At 38.4% G+C, this 22315-nt stretch overlaps 1 protein-coding gene across 1 annotated transcript in view; it reads left to right on the top strand.

Moving 5' to 3' along the window:
* Positions 1-22315, top strand: part of kifap3b (kinesin-associated protein 3b) — a 35072-nt gene that overhangs the window by 9862 nt on the left and 2895 nt on the right. The window contains exons 12-19 of the mRNA XM_065276141.2: positions 2251-2359; positions 2569-2681; positions 3875-4040; positions 4382-4507; positions 6104-6202; positions 8897-8982; positions 14662-14827; positions 15215-15296. Coding sequence (XP_065132213.1) covers positions 2251-2359; positions 2569-2681; positions 3875-4040; positions 4382-4507; positions 6104-6202; positions 8897-8982; positions 14662-14827; positions 15215-15296 — 947 coding nt within the window. The remainder of the gene's footprint in view (positions 1-2250; positions 2360-2568; positions 2682-3874; positions 4041-4381; positions 4508-6103; positions 6203-8896; positions 8983-14661; positions 14828-15214; positions 15297-22315) is intronic.

The following is a 22315-nucleotide window of genomic DNA, read 5'->3' as shown; positions in this document are numbered from 1 at the left end:
TACTTAAAAAAGTGGATGCAAAAATTATGCAAAGTAAATCCAGCGTATTGTTTTTAACAGTATACAAGTCCACTGCCTAGTTAGTTAGTTATAGTTACTAAAATAATTCAAGTAGTTTCAACACAAAATTATTAAGTTAAATTCCTTTTTACAAATTTTACATGATAAAATTTAGTTTAATTTACTTAATAATGTGTTCATTTAGAATCACTGACCTTTTTTCTGTTGTTTTTACACAAAATTGGTTAAAAAAAACAAGAATTAATTTTTTAATAGAATTTATTTAGTTTACTTAGTTAAATTTACTAAGCCACAAAATAATTTTTTACAGTGTATATTTAAAACCTTGGATTGTCTGTATGTCTGGCTGGAATTATTGCACACGTGTGGCAGCCATAGTGAAAGTGTACATTACTGGTTGAACTTTTGTCTCTAGTATAATGTTTTGGATTTGAACTGTGCATTATACAATGAATATTCAGTGAGTTTAGTGTCTAGTTCAGGAACTTGGAAATAAATGTGCATGTTTTTATCAATTTTTTTCTTAACTTTTGGCAGCCCATACAAATAATGAGTGAAAGAGGTGATGTTAAAATCTGTGGCTGTAATTACTTGTAGGTTATTGGTCGTATAATGCTCATCTTGACATTTACTCAGTCATTCATGTTTTTACTAAAAATAGTTGCATACAGAAATGTTGGCAGTATGCCGTTTAAAGAACATAGCTTGTGTTTTTGCTACTGTCCTGCATCCTGTATGTGTGTTTTTTTTGTTTGTACCTAACAGTGTTTTAGAAAATTGGTGTAATTCTGGTGCCGTCTTTCTCTCACATGGCTTTAATGAGATAACAGAGCTGACTAAATAGGAGCAGGGCCTCTGTGGGGTCACCAGCAATTGGCAGGTTACAGTTTCTCTGAAACAACTTATGCACAATCGTTGTCATCTTTAAAATGCTTGTCTTCTCTAATTGGGTGAAAATGCCTACCAGATGCTTGTAAAAAAACTTGTTGAATTCCCTTTCCTAATGGCTCAGTCAATTGCCTGGAGACAGTCAAGGTATGATGTCAGAATAGCTGCTTGACTCCTTAGGGAGTTATGTACTTTTTCTTTCGTTCTTCCTTTAAATAAAAATAGAATATAATACATTTTCATTTACAGTATTTCAAAGACTTCCTTAATTCTTCATAGATGGCTAAAGTCTGACTCTCTTATTCTGCCTCTGAATCTGGTGTCCTCCAGGACTGGACTTTTTTCAGTAAAGGGAGAATTTAGATCAAACAGCCTCACTGCCTTGGGATCTAAACTGGCGAGTAGAGGCCCAGCATCCAGACCCATTTCTCACCAATAAAGGGGTCTCGCTGTAATTACTCAAAGCTGTGAGAGTGTGTGTACGCGCGGGTGTGTGAGGAAATGCTTGAAGGGGTTATGGAGCTATGAAACCATTGAGTGCTAGAGTCGGAGGTAGGTGGGTGTGCATGAGGGGAGGACACTGGGGTATGAGGCAGGGCCTCCCATTGCTGGTAAAAAGGAGCAAGCAGGTGCCAGTGAGTCTAGACTGTGTGATTTGGAGGCCCGAGACCTGGTTATGTGATACTCAGTATGGGAAAGGCCTGATTGCAGACTGCTGCCTCTTCACAGGCCTGGCTCAGCCCTGCCTTGTCTGTTTGTGCCTTCCTGTTTAACATCCAATCAGCCATACCCGTGAATCTCTCTCTCTTCTGCTCATGCAATCTTCACCCACACGTTTTCAGTCTATTCGCAGCTGGACAGTTATCACCATAAAACGCGCCTGCCAAGTCCTCTCATTGGTCCGTTATCAGCCGCAGTGTCGAACTGATTAAAGTGGACTTTGGGACATTGTCTCAACTCTCCCTGGCTCTTAAATTAAAACACAAATAGCAATTCGTCCGCCAGTACTGACAGCACTAATACTTCTCCCTGTCAGTAACAGCCCGTTTCATCATTTGTAACTTTCATTTGTTTTCTCTCTGATTATTTCATGATACTCCACATGCAAAATGTTTCTGGTTTTGGAAACGCTCTTCAAACGGCCCTTTGTGCTGTCACGCTCTGGGGACTTTTGAAAGCACACATATCGCCCCGATCACGGATGATGGTCCATTTGAAGCTTCACTTGTCAGAATTTGTCCTTTGTTTATCTGAGGCCTGCTATACATTTGTGTATTGTGTGGATTGAGCATGTGATGCATTGTGTGTTGATAACGTTTTTTTAATTTCGTTTGTGGTCAGCTCATGCAGATGCTGTTTGAACACGGCGACGAAACGATCGACACGGAGCTCATCTCCTTCTGCATCAACCTGGCCGCCAACAAGAGGAACGCTCAAATCATCTGCGAGGGTTTGTGCCTTCTTTCTCTGGAATGAACTGCAAGGCAAATGCACTGAGCTGCACTGTCATTTGTGTTGACGTGTATCAAAACATACCGTCACACACCAGTGATTTTGTTAGTTTTCTAAAATACATGCTACATGAATTCTGGTTTCTGATTAATCTCTGAATGAACATGATTGATTGTAATTGGTCAGATTTGTTTATTTGCTTGGCAGGAAATAGACTGAAGATGCTGATGAAGCGAGCACTCAAACTGAAGGACCCACTACTGATGAAGATGATTAGGAACATCTCGCAGCACGACGGCCACTTGAAACAGCTCTTCGTTGTAAATGCACATCTTATTGTTGTTTCACTAAAAGCCACAAGCTGTTCATAGTCAACTTATAAAAGTATTAAAACCTTTGTGTTAAAGGGACACTCAAAATAGGCTAATTTTCCACCTCCCCTAGAGTTAAACATTTGATTTTTACCGTTTGGGAATCTTTTGGGTCTTAGTACATGATGTAACTACAGAAGAGTCAAGTTTTAAATAGGAAAAATATCGAAACTCTTTGGATGCTAATGGTCTAATCAGATTCAATGGATTATGCTAAGCTATGCTAAAAGTGAATTAGAGATCAGCTGAATGGATTCCAAGACGGTAAAAATCTAATGTTTAACTCTAGGGGAGCTGGAAAATGAGCATATTTTCAAAAAGTGGAGTGTACCTTTAAATAGTTTGTTTGTGACCTGCAATTCTAGTGATAAAGTTATGAGCTTTAAACATCATTCCACAGTAAATTTGTTTGCCATACGCGTTGAATAATTTTGGCTGGTAATCAAATAGTTTTAGTTGCAAAAAGTTTTAGTCCATGAGTTGTTAGCATTGTGTACTAACAATATCTTCACAGTCTGTCTTAGATGCTCTGTTGTAGTTCTGGTCTCTATGAAGTAAAGGTCTTCTTGGATCCACAGCAATGTACCCGACCCAAAATGACCCGAATCACTTTTTAAACAACGTGCACAAATCATTATTTTTTAAAGCAAGACCTGACCCGAGACAAACCCCCACAAAATTAGACCAGAGTCCGATCTGACCCAAGGACTTGATGCAAACACATGGGATAGTTTGGGTCTTCTCGGGTCCATTTGGCAAAAACACATTCATTTTATATTACCAGAGATCAGATGCTACTAATATTATACCGGACCGTGTCTGAGGCGCACACCTGATACTTGTAGACCGCTTCTATGAAGCTCCTTATTTTGAAGCGTTCAGTCAGTTCTGAAATATCAAGCTGGCACAGTCTGTTCTGATTGGTCACTTGCATAAAGCAGGTGTCGGAAATGTCCTAAGTTTTTCTGATAATAATAGTGTCAGTTTTGTTAGCAATTCGAGTCCAAGTAAGAAGAACTTGAAAAATGTAAAAGAACTAATCTTGTAAAAAAGTATAAATGCTTGCTCCATGGAGATATAATAAGTTTCCTGTGACTGAAGGCATTCACGTAACACCTTGTTTTGTGTCATTTGCATTCCAGGATTTTGTGGGCGACCTAGCGGCTCAGATCAATCAAGAGGGCGATGAAGAGTTTGTTATTGAGTGCTTGGGTACAATGGCAAACCTCACCATCTCTGACCTGGACTGGGAACTCCTGTTGAAAGAGTACAACCTGGTGCCTTACCTCAAAGACCACCTCAAACCTGGTAATGCCAACACGTGGCTGAGGATGCTAACATGTGCTTGTTTGTTTTCTCATCTTTTTGTGTCCCTTTGTGATTGAACACTAATGTAAGATCTTGTACATACTGCAGTGTCTACAGGCATTTAATACATTGCTTAATATAGTATTTTACACTGCAGAGAATCCTTGGGTTTAAGCTAGTCATGTAGGGGATCAAATTTTATTTATAAAGAAAATGTCCATGCAGTGCACAGTTAACATTGTACATTACAGAGTTTATATCATACTTACTGCATTCCTCTTATGGTGATATATCCTTTGCTTTTAAACTCAACCAGACTTAACCTTTGACATCGGTTTCAGGCTCAGCAGAGGATGATCTGATTTTGGAGGTGGTGATCATGATTGGTACAGTGTCTACGGATGACTCTTGTGCCGTCATGCTTGCTAAGTCTGGCATCATCCCTGCCCTCATTGAGCTGCTAAATGGTATGCTACAAACAATATTTACTTACATTTACTGTAACCATTTTTTTTGGTGAATCGGCTGTCTGACCAACAAGAGATGAGGGAGAGAGGTGTTTATATTTATGCTTTGGCCGTTAATCTATTTTTCTTTTATCAGTGGGTTCAAACCCACAACCTTAGTGTTGCTAACGCAATGTCTATCCTTTGAGCCACAGGAACAGGGTTCTGGAAACCCATTTGAAAACTTTAATTTAGAAAATCCATTTGATGATGCTAGTGGTGCAGAAATCACCATAAAAGTAAATTCTTGAGGAAAAGGCCGGTAATGTTTTGACTTTTATTTGCACAAATCAGAACAGCTGCCCCCCTGCTTTGCGTGTCTGTAGCCACTCGAGTACCAGATTTCTTTTTGGCATGCCTTGTCTTTCATAATGTGTTTAGATGAAATGAGATTGGAAGAGTTTATTTAGACTAAACTAATATTAAATTAGAATAAATTAGAATAAATAAACAGGCCAGGGCTGAATGGGACATGGAGGGCTGCTTCTCGCTTTCTGGATTACATGCTGGAAAGTGACAGTGTTTTCAGAAACAGGAAAGCACCACTCTCATGGTATGCATGAGCCGGTTCTGCTCAGTGTGAGCCCTTATTTTAATAAATGTCTGATGGCAGGACCCTTCCTTTTTTTTTGTAAAGAACGGATTTTGAAAATTAAAGGAGCCAAGATGGTGGATACCTGTTATTTTTTACTTCAGTACTATTGTTTTAGGATTGACTTGGTAGAGAAGTACTGTATTGGCACGCTTTCACATAAAGCAAGATTTGTCCGTTTTTGGTTACCCGCTGTAAACAAAACGGTTTTGATTACAAAACTTGAAATGTTTTTTCCCTGATGCCATTTAATACTTCACAACTTTGATCAGGACAATGTAAAAGCAAAGCTGAAGTTTGTTATCCTCATTATGTCACAACACAATATCGAGAGTTGCTCGTGTATTGTTTTGTTTATGCAGCTTTTCTCAGCACCCATATTTGTATTCTCATTGGCTTTCGCTCATCAGAAGGCGTTGACATGTCCTCTGTGAAGTTATTTGTAGCTTGTACAAAACTTGTCCAGCTCCTTGCTGTAGCAGTATTCAGTTTCTGGTCCCATGGAGCAGCTAGCCGCTTTGCTATCATTCTTCTAGAGGAATTTCAATCCCGGGGGAAGAGATTAAACTGAGCCAGATCAAAATTGAAAAAAGTTTTTTTATTAAAGTTAGGAGGGGGCAGCTACAGCCACACATTTCTCCATAGGAGCTTTCTGTACCGTTTTAAATGAAAAGTTGATACTTTCGCCAAATGGCGGCTTCTCACGAAAGCATTCATACATAAACATGATCCACTGGAGGAGGTTCTGAACGTCAATCCGTATGACCGGGCAGCAGCAGATAGGAAATGCCTGTGTGCGTAAAAAAGAGGTGGAATGTAGTGCTATCACATGACAAGGAAACAATTGTGTCTTTATTTAATGACGAAACAATATTGGTACAGTATTTCATTTGAGGAAAAAATTTGATCATTCTGTTGATAGCCAGGTGAGGTCCATCATCTGCTTGTGTTTGCTCTGTTACCAGCCCAGCAGGAAGACGATGAATTTGTGTGTCAGATCATCTACGTCTTCTACCAGATGGTCTTCCACCAGGCCACCAGAGATGTGATCGTTAAGGACACACGTATCCTTACTACAATAAATAGATTTTTCTGTGCATTTGATTCAGTGCACATGTTTTGTAATTGCTTTTTCCGCAGCTGTTTGGCCTGTGCTCATTGGTACTTGGGAGTTCTTCACTGCAGGTACATATATGATCAACAGATTTAGCCACGAGTTTCCTCTGGGATAGATAGAAGGCAATGTTAATAGGCTGTTCAGAAGTATTGCAAGACCATAACATCCAAACTTTAGCAGCAATGCTGGTGATAAATACACTAGTCAACATGTGAAGTGGATCAAAAAAAGTTCATCAAAGTTTTCCAATGACAAGAATGGGTATTTGTTTTTTTAAAGAGGACATACCATAAAATCTGTCTTTTTCCATGTTTAAGTGCTATAATTGGGTCCCCACACTGCAAAAAAATTACTTTCATACTTTTAATGTTTTTTTTTTTACCTTTTTTCAGTAAAAAAAAATTCTTATTAAGCAAAATGACCTAGGAAAATAAGTCTAGTTTTTAGACAAAAAAAATAAACATTAAGTAAATTAGTCTGCCAAAAATCTGCCAATGGAATAAGAAAATTTTTCTTAAAAATAAGTTGAAATACTTTTTTCAACACTGGCAGATTGTTTTAAGAACATATTCGCTTAAATTTTAAATTTTCTGCAAGCACCTGAAAAAATAGGTCATTGAAATTTGGCACCCCTTATGATGTCACAAGGGGATCTTATTATAATAATACCGCCCCTTAATCTGCACTATCCAACCATGGCACTGCCATTTAGTCCAGAGAGAAAGAGAGAGAAAAAAATGATTGACAACACAATTGAGTTTTAATATCAACAGCGCATTTGCATTTTAAAGGACACACCTAAAATGGCACATTTTTGCTCTTAGCTACATCGTGGCAATTTTTAGCATGTTATAATAAATTATTTGTGGTGTTTTCTGAGCTAAAACTTCACATATCTACTCTGGGGACACCAAAGACTTATTTGACATCTTAAAAAATAATTATGAAATGTCCCCTTTAAGACAACTTATATGGAAGCTTTTAATCTACTTCAAATGTTTACTAGTGTATAATGAATTCATTGACCAAATTAATATTGTATATAGATGGTTTCATCGGACGCACACTTGTTTCCACGGTTACACACCCGGCCCAAAGCTGACTTTCAGTCTGTGCTTGTTTATCAGCCTGGCTAGCGAGTAAACTGACCTTTGGAACAAATAACTTATAAAATAATACAAATTTTCGGTTTCCAAAAGACAGTGAGCGTGGTACCCGCTATGCAGACTTTGCAGCCTAGCAAGAATTTAAGGATCTGTAGCTAATATTATATACATAAACTTTAAACAGTAACGTAAGCTCAGTGTAGTAGTTGATACGCTTTAGCTAATTGAACTAAGGTAATTTACTGATTATTAATTTTGCTTGTTATTAAAAATAATTTGCTCTTGAAAGACTTGTTATTGAGACTATGTGGAAGTCTACCGGAAGTAAAGTTTGGTCCATGAAAGCTGTTTGTTTTATGTTGTTGCCCACAACATAAACAAACGGCTGTCGTGGAACACGCGTAACTCCGGTACACTCCGCAAAGAATCGATAACAACAAAGTCCTTTTAGAGTAGTTTATTTCTGATAACAAGCAAAATAGACACCAAGTAGGTAACCTTAGTTCAAATAGCTAAAGCGTATCAACTACTACAATGAGCTAACGTTACTGTGTAAAATGCGTCTTATATAATGTATACAATCTTAACTATAGATCGTCTGCCAAACCTCCCATCAAAAAGCAGTGATCCACAATCGCCCTCTTCCCTTGTCTTCAGGAAACCAAAACATTTATTATTTTTGTTCCAGAGTTCAGTTTAGACACTAGTCAAACCATTAAACAAACAGAGACCGGTGGCCGGTTGCATAAACCTTTAAGACTAGTCTTAAAAGTTAGTCATGAATTTTTTTCTTCAAGACTGATCATACCTGTTTTAAGTATGTTACATAGAAAGGTAGATGGTTTAATTTAAATACAAATAATAAAACTTTTTAGGCCTAACTAATTGCTAGTTAGTCAGACTCATTCTTAAGACATAGTCTTAACGTCACGGCTATGTTTATGAACCGGCCACTGGAAGTTTAGTTCCATTCAGACGCGTAATCGCGTCACCGCACATGTGTCCGATGAAACCGTCTATAGACATTTGCTAAACAATGCCCCTAACAAAACTTTCAAAGACGTTATTGTGGAAGATAAATAAATAATTCAAATTCGAAATCAAGATAATTTACAAAAAGTAGTAATCTGCGTTCTGTTGGGCTTTGTTCAACTGTATTGAAAACAACAATACATATGGCGTCCTCACTTATTCTTTGCTGCCTAATGTCTGTATAAATGTGACCCTGTCTTTGAAATCCAGTCTAAAGTCTCAATATAAATCATCAGAATTTGATTTCAATGATTAATTTCATTGATTTCAATCTTTGACATGGGTCTTACTCAGTCAATATAAATATATCAAAGTTATATATCCACAGAATGTTCTTTAACTTATCAACTGTACTAAATGAATTCAGTAATAAGCAGACCTAAATTAGGAGAATCATTTTATGTTTTGCTAGTTCATATGTTATAAACCTTACAACAATCTCACATCCGAATGAAAGATATTATAAGTAATTGTCAATTGCAAAATCCTTAACTCTCCCAAAGAGGCCCCTGCCTACCTCATCGACCTAATGCACGACAAGAACGTGGAAATCCGGAAGGTTTGTGACAACACTCTGGACATTATCGCTGTAAGTACTCACACACAACTTCACTATACATATCTGCTCCAATGGGAGTGAGAGACTTAAGTGTGCATGCGTTCGCACTAAGCTGACCATGTGTGTTTACAGTGTCGATAAAATCTCTGCAACTCGATGCCTACTCCCTGACATTAGATATCAGTAATTGGCGGTGAACTCTGAGAGCCAGGTTTGTTTGGGGAAGTGTTTCATTCACTTTATTAGGCAGCTTGTTAAACCTCGGCCACATGAAAGGGCGTGTGTGGGATCTGGTTTGTATCTGTGGTGACAGAGAAAGAGCAGATGGATAGTCCTGCTGCAGCATGATGACATTTTTCAGCCAAGGCTTGACAACAGTATAAAGCATGCAGGTTTACGTTTTTTTATGCAATTGCTCGTGAAATTACAGCATGGAAATACTGATTTCTCTTGTGCAAATGACCCTGCTTGTATTTTAAGCGGGTGAGTGTTTAAGGTCGCACAAAGCTGGCTTGATAAGTTAGTGTGCATGTGTTTATGGGTGTTTGTGTGCGAGTTTACGCTCCCACTGGCCCTCTGGGTTTGCATCAGGCTTTTTGCCTCAGGCTCCCGCGCGGTTCTGCTATGCTGTCCACATGATGAATGGACAGAGCAGAGAAAAGAGAAACAGGGCTTATTTACTCAGGTTCTGCCACAGGGGGCTTCGCCTGATTAATCTATATTTTCATTCAGCGGAGCGGGCGGCGGCAGGACGCCTCAGCGGGCCGTCAGACCTGGGGACAGAGAGTTGGCCTTCTACCCTGAGCTCCGGCACCTTCCCCCCTGCATCCTCCAACAACACTACAGAATGAACCTGAGCATGTCTAACATATGATCTTAGATTACAGCTGATCTGAGAGAAAGACAAATGTATTAATTTTCTATACACAGTGTAAAAAGTTATTAAAAGAGTTGATAACACTTTGCTTAAAGGAGACATATCATGCTAAATCCACTTTCTTGGCTCTTAAATGCATTTTGTTGTATATTTGTAGTGTTTATAAGTACATAAAAGTTGAAATTAGTCTCTTCAGGTGCTTTGTTGATATCTTTATATTCTGTTTTGGTCATATTTTCCAACCGGTTCTGATTTTTCTATTATCTATTACGTTTTTTGAACAATTACGTCACAGTATTTGCAGCGGAACTGCTAAATAAGGACATCGACTTCCAGCCCAACACTACGAGCAATCCGCCATTTTATATTTCTCGCTGCGATATTGTAGTCCAAGCTCAAGGATGCAGAAGTTACGAGAGCGTAAGAAATGTACTCACATCTGTGGGTAAAGTCATTTTTGTGTGCCAGAGGCACTTTAAGGATAACTACTTCACCAATCTCCGCCAGTATAAAGAAGGATTTGCCGATAGACTTCGTCTGATTGAGGGGTCAGTTACTTCTTTCTTTGGAGACGACGAGCAGAGCACTTCGGTAAGCAGTTTATAACTTAAAGTAAAAAAGTAAAGTACACGGTGGTCATGGTTTAGCAGTGCTGTTTCTCACTCCGAAGGCTGCAGCCTGCGGAGATCGCTTTTGGGCATCAAGCCTGGTTTAAGTTAACTGAGCATCACATTTGCAAGTCATGAGCATATTACAACAACTTACGATTAACTAAGAATAATAGTAAACTTTATAATTGTTAATATTCTGAAATAAGACCGTCTTGATAACGTATGCAGCCTGGATATGCGACCTCCGGAGGCTGCAGCCTCACACCATTACGATACCTCCATATGAAGACGTTGTTCTGCAGGTTCGTCGTCTTCATTTTCCTCTCAGTTCGTTTCCGACTCTGGCGCGAACATATAAGGCTGGATGGACAAGTCTTCCGTTGTTGACATTTTGTGAATAACGAGTAAATAAAAAGTTTCTGTGCAGCTAGATAATCGTATCTCTGCTATAAAACTACAAAAATGGCCGAACGGGGTGGAGTTTAACCGAGTGTCACCTCTGCAACCTGGAGAGGGGGCAGGGTATGACGTGCATTTAAAAAGACAGTACCAAAACGAGTTGCTCTCAGATGCACATCAGAAAAGGGGTAGAAAGAGGGCCTGTGGGGCTATAATAATGAGGAATTCAGACCCTAGCATTGCAGTTTCGCTTTACATAGACCACAAATAGATGATTTATATGTAAAAAGGACAGATTTAAAAGCATGATATGTCTGCTTTAAAGGTGTGTGCATAAGACTGACATGACACCTTCATAATCATGACATGACACGTGCCATGAACATGAAGGAGATTTTGTACACGTTTATGACAACTGTCATTAAGTGTCATTTGTTTAATTATGTCATGTTTAATGCAAAGATAACATTATTTGAGATGTCTTTGTTATGACAACTTGACATAAACCAATACATTATAACTTGTCATAAACATGACATTGCAGAATAATTATCAAACTTAAGAAACTACCTAGCTTTATGGGTTAACGTTACATTAAACTGTCATTTAAATGTCATTAAGTGTTAAAGGTATAGCGGAAGATTTTATTTTTCCGAGTCGATCATCTTTACTATTGGTCATCCCAATTGTCAATCATTCTGATGATATGTTGACGTGAGGGCGTCGTACGTGCTCGTCCCCAGGTTCGCATTCTGCACATTCGCACTTTCAGGTGTATATGTGTGGTGGGCTACGGCTTCAGCCATTCATTGAAGCTCGCGTTCTCACCGTGTTTTTTCAAAATGTTTGAGGTTCGCAAGAGAAAAAGTGTCAACGAATTGTATGACAAGAAGAGAAAGACCTCTGAAGAAAGAAACAAGACCAGAGTGTTTTTGGGAGACTATTTCACACGCTGGCTTGCGCTTAAAGCACAGGTTGGGCATCCCACGCAAAGTTCCTACTCGACAGGTAAAGTTTTGAATGCTATTTGGAGAAATCCATTCAAATCACTGCTAGTAAAAGTTGATGTAAGCTATGATTAGCGATGCTAGCCCTGGCACAAGTCACGAACCGCGCAGACACGAAAACATGCAGACAGCAACTTGTAAACAGAGTGAAGAGAAGAACTAGGCTCGTGCATGCTCTCTCTCTCTCTCGTGCACACTTTTAATAGGCGTTCCCTCTCTTGAGCAGGTAGAGTGTTGCGCATGTGCATTTTTTTTTTTAAATTGAAGGGGGCTGTTCTTTTAAAAAAATTGAGAAAATCTTCTACTATACCTTTAATACTCTGTCAAATAGTTTTTTAACAGCATCATGAATATTTTTCTTGACCTCAACTACAGTGGCACAAATTGAACTTAAACTTAAAAAGTGTTAATACTATGTCAAATTTTTTTACCTATAATAATACCTTAACAAAATGCAATAGACATTTAACTTTATGTATGTGCACAATACACACAGAGGGTTCTGAAATTTTCTGACGTAGAAGAAAAAACTAACAAAACCATTTAATTAATTTAATTAATTCATTTTATGAAATTTACTGTTTTCCTGTAATATGGACCTAACGCTGCGTGGCTTAACACATAATTGTACTGTTTTCATTTAATTTTAGGTGAATGGGTTTCCAAATGTTATAAAATATAATTTGATCAATTTTAAATATTATTATTATTATTATTATTATTATTATTGGATGATTGATTTTATTTCTTAAACCCATGGAAGAATCCCAAAAAAACATTATGAACTGAAGAATATTCATGACACCATTATAAAACTATTTGACAGAGTGTTAAGACTTAATGACATTAAATGACAGATTATATTTGTACCACTGTAGTTGAGGTCAAGAAAAATATTCATGATGTTGTTATAAAACTTATCTGACAGAGTATTAACACTTAATGACATTTTAATGACAAATTATATTTGTATCACTGGTAAAAAGTGGTCAGTTGTGTTGTCATGGTAATGTCAAGTTAATATGACAGGTTATGATGTATTGGTTAATGTCAAGTTGTCATAACAAAGACATCTCAAACAATGTCATCTTTGCATTAAAAATGACATAATTGAACAAATGACACTTAATGACTGCTGTCATAAATTTGCATAAAATCTTCTTCATATTCATGGCATGTGTCATGTCATGAATATAAAGGTGTCATGTCAGTCTTATGAACACCCATTCAAGTAAAGTGTTACCAAAGAGTTGGTAAATTTAAAAAAAACTTGTGTGAAAATGTGCATTTGTATTATTTAAGTCTTTAAAATCATGAAAATCAAACAGAATGTCAATTGTATTTCTTAATATTGCAATTGCTAATTTGGATTAATAGAATTTACATTTATGCATTTCTTAACTCTTTCACCGCCAGCGTTTTTAAAAAAAGTTGCCAGCCAGCGCCAGCGTTTTTCATGATTTTCACCAAAGTTTAATGCCTTCCAGAAAATGTTCTTCTTTAAATAAATAAACATACAATATACCAAATGAAAGAACAGACCCTCTGCTTTCAAACAAAAAAAACCGTTTCATCCTACCTTTAGTGGTTCTTTTGCAATCAGCTTTTGAATATGGGTAGGTTTTTGCAAAAACACCATATTTTGAGTAAAAAGCAAAAATAATTCCATATTTGTGACGGACTTTTCATAGAGATCCCATTCAGAGCGATCTTTAAAACAGACACGGACATGCAGCAGCTTGCCATAGGGCAATACTTCCGGTTTTAAAAAGTTGCGGAAGGGCGCCACCTGGTGGATAATAGCGGTATTGCGGAAAGACCGAAAATCTCGTCATTGGCGGGGAAGCGTTTTCTCTTAATTGACGAGATATCTCGTCAATGGCGGGGAAAGAGTTAAAGGCATAGTTCACCCCAAAATGTAAATTTTGTCATTATCTATTCACCCTCGTGTTTGAGTGTTTTATTCTGTTGAACACAAAAGAAGATATTTTGATAAATGATGATAACCACACAGTGGACGGTTCCAATTGACTTCCATAGTAGGAAAAACATATACTATGGAAGTGTATGTGTACCGTCAACTGTATGCTTGCCATCTATTTGCTTAGATTAAAATCTAAAACTCATACAGTTGTAGAACAACATACGGGTGAGTAAATAATGACATAATTTATATTTTTGGGTCAACTATCCCTGTAAATCACAGATCTTGGCTAAAAGCACAAAGGTGCTTTATAACTCTTGCTTGTCTTGGAATATCAGCAAGCCCATGGGAGCAGAAGAAAAAGATGCAGACAGATTAATAGAAAGAGCCAGGCTGGGCAGAAAACATACGGCTGTGGGCGACGTATGTTGTGCGTGTGGCTCTCCACCCAGTCTGTGGGCTCTGCACCTTTAATCACTGACTTTACTCGGTTAAACCAGAGCTCTGTTTCTCTATGGCACCATCAGCAGCCACAGCCTATAGGGAATACCCTGCTCAGACAGTAGCCCTCATTGTGGGATAAAGTATATTTCTGATTAGAGGCTTCTGTGGAGGGTCCGAACTACTGTATGTTAGACTGTAGTTTTCTTGCATGTTAAAGATATGCCACTGAAAGATTGCAATGGTAAAATGGTAGATTGCTAGTAGTGACAACGTATGGGACCTCTTCACACTCTGATATTGACTGGAAATCTCTTGTGGGAAGTAAAGTAGACGTTAACTTAATGTATGAATTTGCACAGCTGTGTGTGGTATAATTTAGGTTAGAGGGGAGTAACGTATATCTTATGAATAAATATCAATGTCTGTATTCATGTGTGTTCCTTAAAGGAGTATGATGAAGAGTGGGGTAAGAAGATCCAAAGCGAAAAGTTTCGCTGGCACAACTCTCAGTGGCTGGAGATGGTTGAGAGCCGACAGATGGAGGACGCGGAGCCCTATCTGTACGGAGACGACCCTGATGCCCTGGAGCAGCCTGATCTTTTCTACAGCACGGGTAAGAAATCATGAAACTGCACACACACCAACCATCTCATAGGGTAATATGTGAAGAACATGCCTTAAACCACAATAGACAGCCAGTGTTTACTCATCTGGTTACATGACATGATTGGCATCCCATGCCACAATGTGACAGACGTTGAAAGCTAAAACCTTTCATTTAGATTTGTCCAATTTTCCAGTAGAACTGCGATACTGTGTTTTGGCCTGATCGCTCGTTGAGTTGGTGTCATCAAAGGCTTGTCGTAGCGAGAGGTTGTCAGGAAGATAAATGAGACTGGCCGCTGAGAGGAAATGGCTCTGGTGGGCCGCTGTCTCATATGTTTGTTTGTTCTATATAATCTGTGTCTACATCGTTGTGTGTATGTGTGTGTCGCTACAGACGGTATGATGCCCCCTGAGCCAGGCCTCAGTCCAGACTTCTACAACCAGTTTCTCACTCAGAACGGAGACTTCAACGCCTGGTAAGTGAGCAGCTGTAACCCTCATCAGCCCTTTGAACTGGCTTCCTCCATTACAAAAGCAAACTTTGCATTTGCATAATTTATGAGCTCAGTTTTTGTCCAGTGATTACGTTAGGCTTAATACGATTGACTCAACTACAATTTGAAAACCACCACTAAACCACTGCTGGCAGTGCTTTTAATAGTTACAATATGGAAAACGATTTTCTTTGCTTATTTGAAATTGAAAAGAAAAATGGCGTTTTCTGAAACCTTCATATTGATGTAGTAATTTGGCATTTGGCATTTTGGAACGGTCCAAGGCTGTTACGTTAACCAGTGTTGCCAAGTGTCTTTATCAGCTGTCAATATTAAGGTAAAATGATTTCATTTATGAAAATAAAGTGTTGGTATATAAGCTATGGCTTGATTTAAAGGAAAACACCACCGTTTTCAATAATGTTCTTACCTCAACTTAGACAAATTAATAAATATCTATCTTTTTTCAATGCGTGCACTTCATCTTTGTAGAGCGCTTCATGAATGTATTAGCATTTAGCCTAGCCCCATTCATTCCTTAGGATCCAAACAGGGATGAATTTAGAAGCCACCAAACACTTCCATGTTTTCCCTATTTAAAGACTGTTACACTAGTAGTTACACTAGTAAGTATGGTGACACAAAACGTGGCGATTTCTTAAGAGAATAAAAAATGAGAACTAATATTCTATTGCGGAAGAGCACTTAGTTTGCAGCACTTCGAACTCGGGTGCAGTAATATTGACAGACGTTTGAACGAGGGGGAGTAGTCAGGGTTATTTTAAACCCATCTAATCCGCCATGTTTTATTTTGTGCCACCATACTTACTTGTTTAACTACTCATGTAACAGTCTTTAAATAGGGAAAACATGGAAGTGTTTGGTGGCTTCTAAATTCATCCCTGTTTGGATCCTAAGGAATGAATGGGGCTAGGCTAAATGCTAACACATTCACGATGCGCTGTACAAAAATTAACTGCACGCATTGATGAAGGATAGGTATGTATTAATTAGTCTAAAATTGAAGTAAGAACATAGTAAAATATTGAAAAACTGCAGTGTTTCCTTTAATTGGCCATGGGGTTGGTTTTGTTTTGTTGGGCAAATCTGACAACCCTGCCATGGTGGTCGATGAATACTCGAGAGCAAGATGACTGTGTGTCCGAAACCGTAATTATACACATGTTTGATAAAATGTTGTAGACCCAAACATTATATAATTGTAAATTCAAGGCTCAAAGAGACAGGTCATTGAAAGTACTTGAATCTATGCTAGAAGTTTTCTGGAAAAAAATCCATATTATTCCCTGTGTAGTGTAGGATAATATCATAAAAATTGTAAACTTTTAAAGCACACGTACTAAACTGCTCGCTTTACATGGTTAATATTCTGTATGCGAATGTTGATTCATACCAAAATGCTTTTTTGCATAGTTGTGTTTGACAAATGAAAACGTCTCTGGTTATGTATGTAACTGTTGTTCCCTGAGAAGGGAGCGAGACGTTGCGTCTCCCTAGCCATACTTCCTGCGTCCCTGTAACGCCATCTTTGGCAATATTTCAGATAGCGATATACTTCCTAGCTCCCACGTCACCCTGTCTTTGTCGTTAAGCCTCACCATTGGTTGAATTTGATATACACATTCAAACGCACTTGGAGGCATCCATAAAGTGTCATCGCAGTGACGCAGCACGAGTTCCCTCGAAATGTATCTTTAAAGGTAACAGATGTAACTTTGCTCTCACTTGAAATGATTCCCCCCATTTAGTCCTTGAATTTGAGGGTATTGGACCTGGAAAGTCCTTGAAAGGTCCTTGAATTTGAAGTTAACTAAGGTGTGGGAACCCTGAGTTTCATATTACACAAAAATTTTAATATTTTAATAACATATATGACATTATATTTACAAATTATTAAAACCAAATAGTGTGTCTGTGACGTATAAACGGCTTGCCGAAAGTAAATTGGTTTTCCTTGTGAAAGGTCTTCATTCATTCCTTACCTTACTTATGAGGAAAATTGCCATGTACTAAGCGGGATAATGTACAGGCAGCAGGTTTTAATCCCTAAATAAGCCCTGTCAGTGTGATACAACTGTCTGGGCTTATTTCTGTGATAACAACCTAAAGCCTATACAGCAGCGTTGCACGGGTGTTGTTACTCATTTAGTCAGACAATCATAAAGAGGTTAATTAACATATTCATACAGTAAGTCCCAAATATACAGTCCATTCATTTTAAGCAAACATAGTCTTCCGTAACTACATCATTCTAATAATTGAAACATGAAACGCATAAGTTTTGAAAACAGTTGGGCCAATAGATGTCTATAGTAAGCACAGCTGTTCAATTGGCAAGGGAAGTCTGAGCTTCTCTGCCTCCATACGTTGCACTCTTACGGCCCAAAAATAAACATACATTTCAAGTCTCACGCAGCCGAATATATCGTCCACATTCCTCTTACAAACACATACACACATAGGGATGAAATAACATTTCACCTCTCTATCCAGTTCAGTCATCGTGTCGGCTCTCTGTGAGGAAATGGATCCGTGGCTTGTGTTTGATACGCAGCTCTGATAGTCGCATAGTCTAAACTTACCGTGATTGTACACGCTTGATGAGATCTCTTGTTTATTATAAGCTGTGTACTTTGTACGGAGAATGCACCGCTCGTCTGTTTGTTTTGGCTGGGTGGAGATTTGGGCACTTTGCGGGATGACGGGCGAGCGCTCGAGTCCCGGCGGGCTGAGGATTGGGAGGCGAGTCCAGATGGAGGAGTGAGCTCTCTGGCGGCTCTTTGTAAAGCGATACATTTCAAATATACAACGAGGGTTGGGGGCAAAGTTAGGGTCCCGGGATGAATGGTTTAATTTGAGTGGGCAGCTCTGAGTGACAGAGGTTACCATAATAATCAAATAGAGTCCCGGTCTTTACTTAAGATGATGTGAAACGATGCGTGTGAACGCAGGCTTTTGGTGTGGTTAGACTTTGCGTGCCAACCTAAGACAGGTATTTGATTAACTCGAGTAATCCGGCACGGCTCCCGTGGATGTTGTTTACGTTTGCGTAAGTGAGACTGAGAACGAAGACAGATGGGCGATGAGTCGAAGAAGTGTTGAATCTGTTAAATCTGGTCACTTGGAGTAGAGGAAGTGAGACACTGTCTGCAGATGAGCTTCTACGTCCCAAGGAAACCTCACTCTGCGTGCGTGTCTTTTTGTGAGCTGATCGCACGCGCATCAGACAAATCCGTCTTTATTCAAGCCGCGTGGGGCTCTGTGTCGCCAAGGCCTCGGGAAGCTCCAAGGAGAACGTAGGAGGAAAATAGAAAACAGGGATGTGAGAAGCAGTCAGGCACAGAGAAGAAAAAAGGGGGTGCTGTTGATTTGACACAGCCAAGGTGAGGCCATGTAACCAGAGAAGTGACAGGAATAGAAGATCAAAGCAAAGGCTGGAGAACAACTTGGGGAAAAAAGGCGGAGAAACGTCCTTTTATGAAAGTGCTGAGACCCGTTTCCTGTGCAAACACTCTTCTGAGCTATGAAACAATGTCTGGTTAAAAGGGGCCTTTTTTACGGGCACCCTTGGTCATATCAGTGCCGACCTGGCTCCCTATGAGCTGTCAGGCTCACCGCCACTCAGCTTTTATTGCTTTGTTTTGAAACCCTGTGGAGGAAGAGGTGACAGACTGGATCAGAATTGGACAGAAACTCTGATCTGTAGTACCAGTGGACATAAAATGATGGGAAATGTTTGGGGTCTTGGGGTAGAGGAGTGTTGGTTTAGAAAAATCTGCTCAATATCGCTCGGTTTAAATTGCATGTAAAATGTTCAGAAGTATGGCTTTCTGAGTCTGATTAGTATCAAGTATCCTTGTACAGTCTGATTTTGTTTGACTGCTACAGTATTACAGTGCATAGTCTGTAAAGTTTTCATATATGTGAAAACCCAGCTAAAGTCTTTTTTTGTGATGTACTGTTTTCTACATAAAATCATATCTAAATAATGTGAAGAACATTTTGTAAAAACCTTGATATTTTTAAAGGGGACATTTCACAAGACTTTTTAAAAATGTCAAATAAGTCTTTGGTGTCCCCAGAGTATGTACGTGAAGTTTTAGCTCAAAATAGCATATAGATAATTTATTATAGCATGTTGTAGCATTGCCACTTTGTAGGTTTGATAAAAAAAAAATCAGTTTTTGGGTGTGTCCTTTAACATGCAAATGAGCTGATCTCTGCACTAAATAGCAGTGCAGTGGTTGGACAGTGCAGATTAATGGGCGGTATTAGCCCCTTCTGACATCACAGGGAGCCAAATTTCAATGACGTATTTTTTCATATGCTTGCAAAGAATGATTTACCAAAACTAAGTTACTGGGTTGATCTTTTTCACATTTTCTAGGTTGATAGAAGCACTGGGGACTCAATTATAGCACTAAAACATAGGAAAAGTCAGATTTTTTTGTGATATGTCCCCTTTAATATTAACCCAGTAAGGCCATGTCAAAGATTGAAATCAATGTGCGAAATCAAACTTTGATGCTCCTTATCTCAAAATGTGCTAATGAGACTTCAGCCTGGATTTCACAGACAGGATCACATATGCATGACTAACTGTGGGTTCACACCAGTTGGAGTTCAACGATTTGCGTGAGTAGATTATATACAAAGTGACCTCGGCGTGGGGCCGATGCGAATGACACGATATGGGCGGCGTGATTGCCACGATAACATGCGCTAAACTGAAAATATTCAACTCGAACGGAAAATTCACATGACATGAAATGAAATCCCGTGAGTAATCTAGAGCGAGTAACCCGATGCTTTGCGTTTGGTGTGTACGTAGCATAAAGCCTAAGTTTGTTTCGTAATGTTAAGTAGGGGTGAGCGGGACACAAACTAACGGGGGGTTAATTGTAACGTAGCTACTTTACATATTTACACAGGGCCGAGCAATTTGTGCTTTTGGTCTTTTTCTCTTACTGTCAGAAGATGATCTCCTGTGAATTTGGAAAAGTTTCGATGTGTTTTGGTTAAGATATTGAACAAAGAGTGTGCTGGAGGCATAAAAGAAAATTTCTGTGTCTTATGTTTTTTTTTCAATTTCTGAGTTGGGTGTGTAAGCCACCAAATCCAACCTTATATTATTTTAAACACTGTTTTGTTACCTAAAACATAAAACCATTTCGAAACATAACAGCAACTCTTACAGTAGTAACTGATAGCTGGGATTGAAAACATTTTTCCCAGCGGGGTTAGTTGTCACACAGTGTTACAATTAAACCTCCAGTATACAATGATAATGAAATGAAAACAATTTAAATAGTTTTAATCAAAATGATAACTGTTAATACAATATCATGGGGAAATAACTCACAATTATATATTTTTGTCTTAATTGTGCAGCCTTAAAAATCTATTTATATGCATTGATGCATAATACAATGATGGTTAGATGAAGGATCATGGATGGATGAATGTGTGGATATCTATCTATTATATTCAGATATATAAATATTATCCACCTTTAGAATATAGTCAGAATTGTGTTGAATTATTTGTGTTTAAACTAAATTTTTTAGCAGGTGTTACAACAAACCCTCTGTTTGTTAAAATGAACCCCACCTATGGGGTAACGTTTGCACTCCTGTCACTTTCAGTGTAATTGTACGATAACGGTACGATAACAAACCTTAAGTGTTCATTTGTAGAATGATAGAGAAAAGTCAAAAAGCGTTAGGTTGTGCCCCGCTCTCCCCTATATATACCATGTTATTTGAATCTACTTTTATAAATCCTCTTCTATAAAAAAAACCCTCTCATTTACTTTCACTTTGGTCCAGTGAACACTTATCCTTAGATTAGATTGAACTCCATTGAGTTCATTGTGTCCTGAGGTGAAGTATGATATAAAAGCTATAAATTCTTGCAGCGATCAGCTTGTACTAAGTTTTGGAAGCCCGTATTTCAAACTGATGAACTGTTTTAGGTGAGCACCTTGGGATGAAGGCTAAGTGCAGAAGTAACAGTCACCTACAGGTGCTGTGGAGCTAAAGACCCCCAAAGCGTGAATCCTTCTTACCTGCTGCTCAAATTCATCCTGACAGATCCAACAGGCCAAAAGGAAAAAGACATATTTTAGACAGTGAAGTCTGTGAGAGTCGGGGTGCTAAGAGGGGCTTGCTGTATTTGATTACTGAAGGTCATACAAGGCTTAAAACAACACATTGTTATGTGGGCACATAGGGGGGAAGCAAACAGCTCATAATTTAAAGTCTGTAATACCTGTTAGTGCAGGGAAGGGGGAGAGAGAGAGAGCGAGAGAGGCAGAATGAGCCAACAGGCAATTTTTGGAGCAATTAACATCATTTTTAGAAACATGAACTAAATCTCTCATGTGATCTGCTTTATGTGAAGCATAGTAGTGCCTCCTAAATTACAACCACTTTTTGTCTTTATTACTGGATACTTTTCTCATTTCCTTTAACCAGATTAAAAACTTACTTAGAAATTACTTACTTAGAACTTAGAAATCTCTTTTATAAAAGACTGACATGGCCAAGAGAACAACGAATTTACGGTGCCGTGCTCAAAACTATAACATTTACGCATTTGGCAGACGCTTTTCTCCATTAGTCTTTATTAGTATAAGTGATTCAAACCCACAACCATTGTGCTGCTAAAGCAATGCTCTACAAATTAAGTTAGAGGAACACAGTTTAAAATCATACAATGATTTCAAGGGGATCGAGTCTTTTATTTAGTTTTTTATTAATTTTTTTATTCATTTTTTATTCATTATTCATTTTTTATTCAAATTTGAATAATTTATTCATGTCCATGGCACGAAATTCAGATTTTTTCATGCATTGAGCACTAATGTCTTTTTCGTGACACTCGCACAAATTTCTATAAATAGTTTCTCGTTTCCGTGGCATGACTTTCTTTTTCGTTTCATTTTATGCATTGTTTTCTTGTAGCTTTTTTCCTATTTT

This window comes from Paramisgurnus dabryanus, chromosome 6 (assembly GCF_030506205.2).
Source record: "Paramisgurnus dabryanus chromosome 6, PD_genome_1.1, whole genome shotgun sequence".
In the NCBI taxonomy this organism is placed as follows: Eukaryota; Metazoa; Chordata; class Actinopteri; order Cypriniformes; family Cobitidae; genus Paramisgurnus; species Paramisgurnus dabryanus.
The sequence above is the reverse complement of the archived record's forward strand: the minus strand, read 5'-3'. Positions and strand labels throughout refer to the sequence as shown.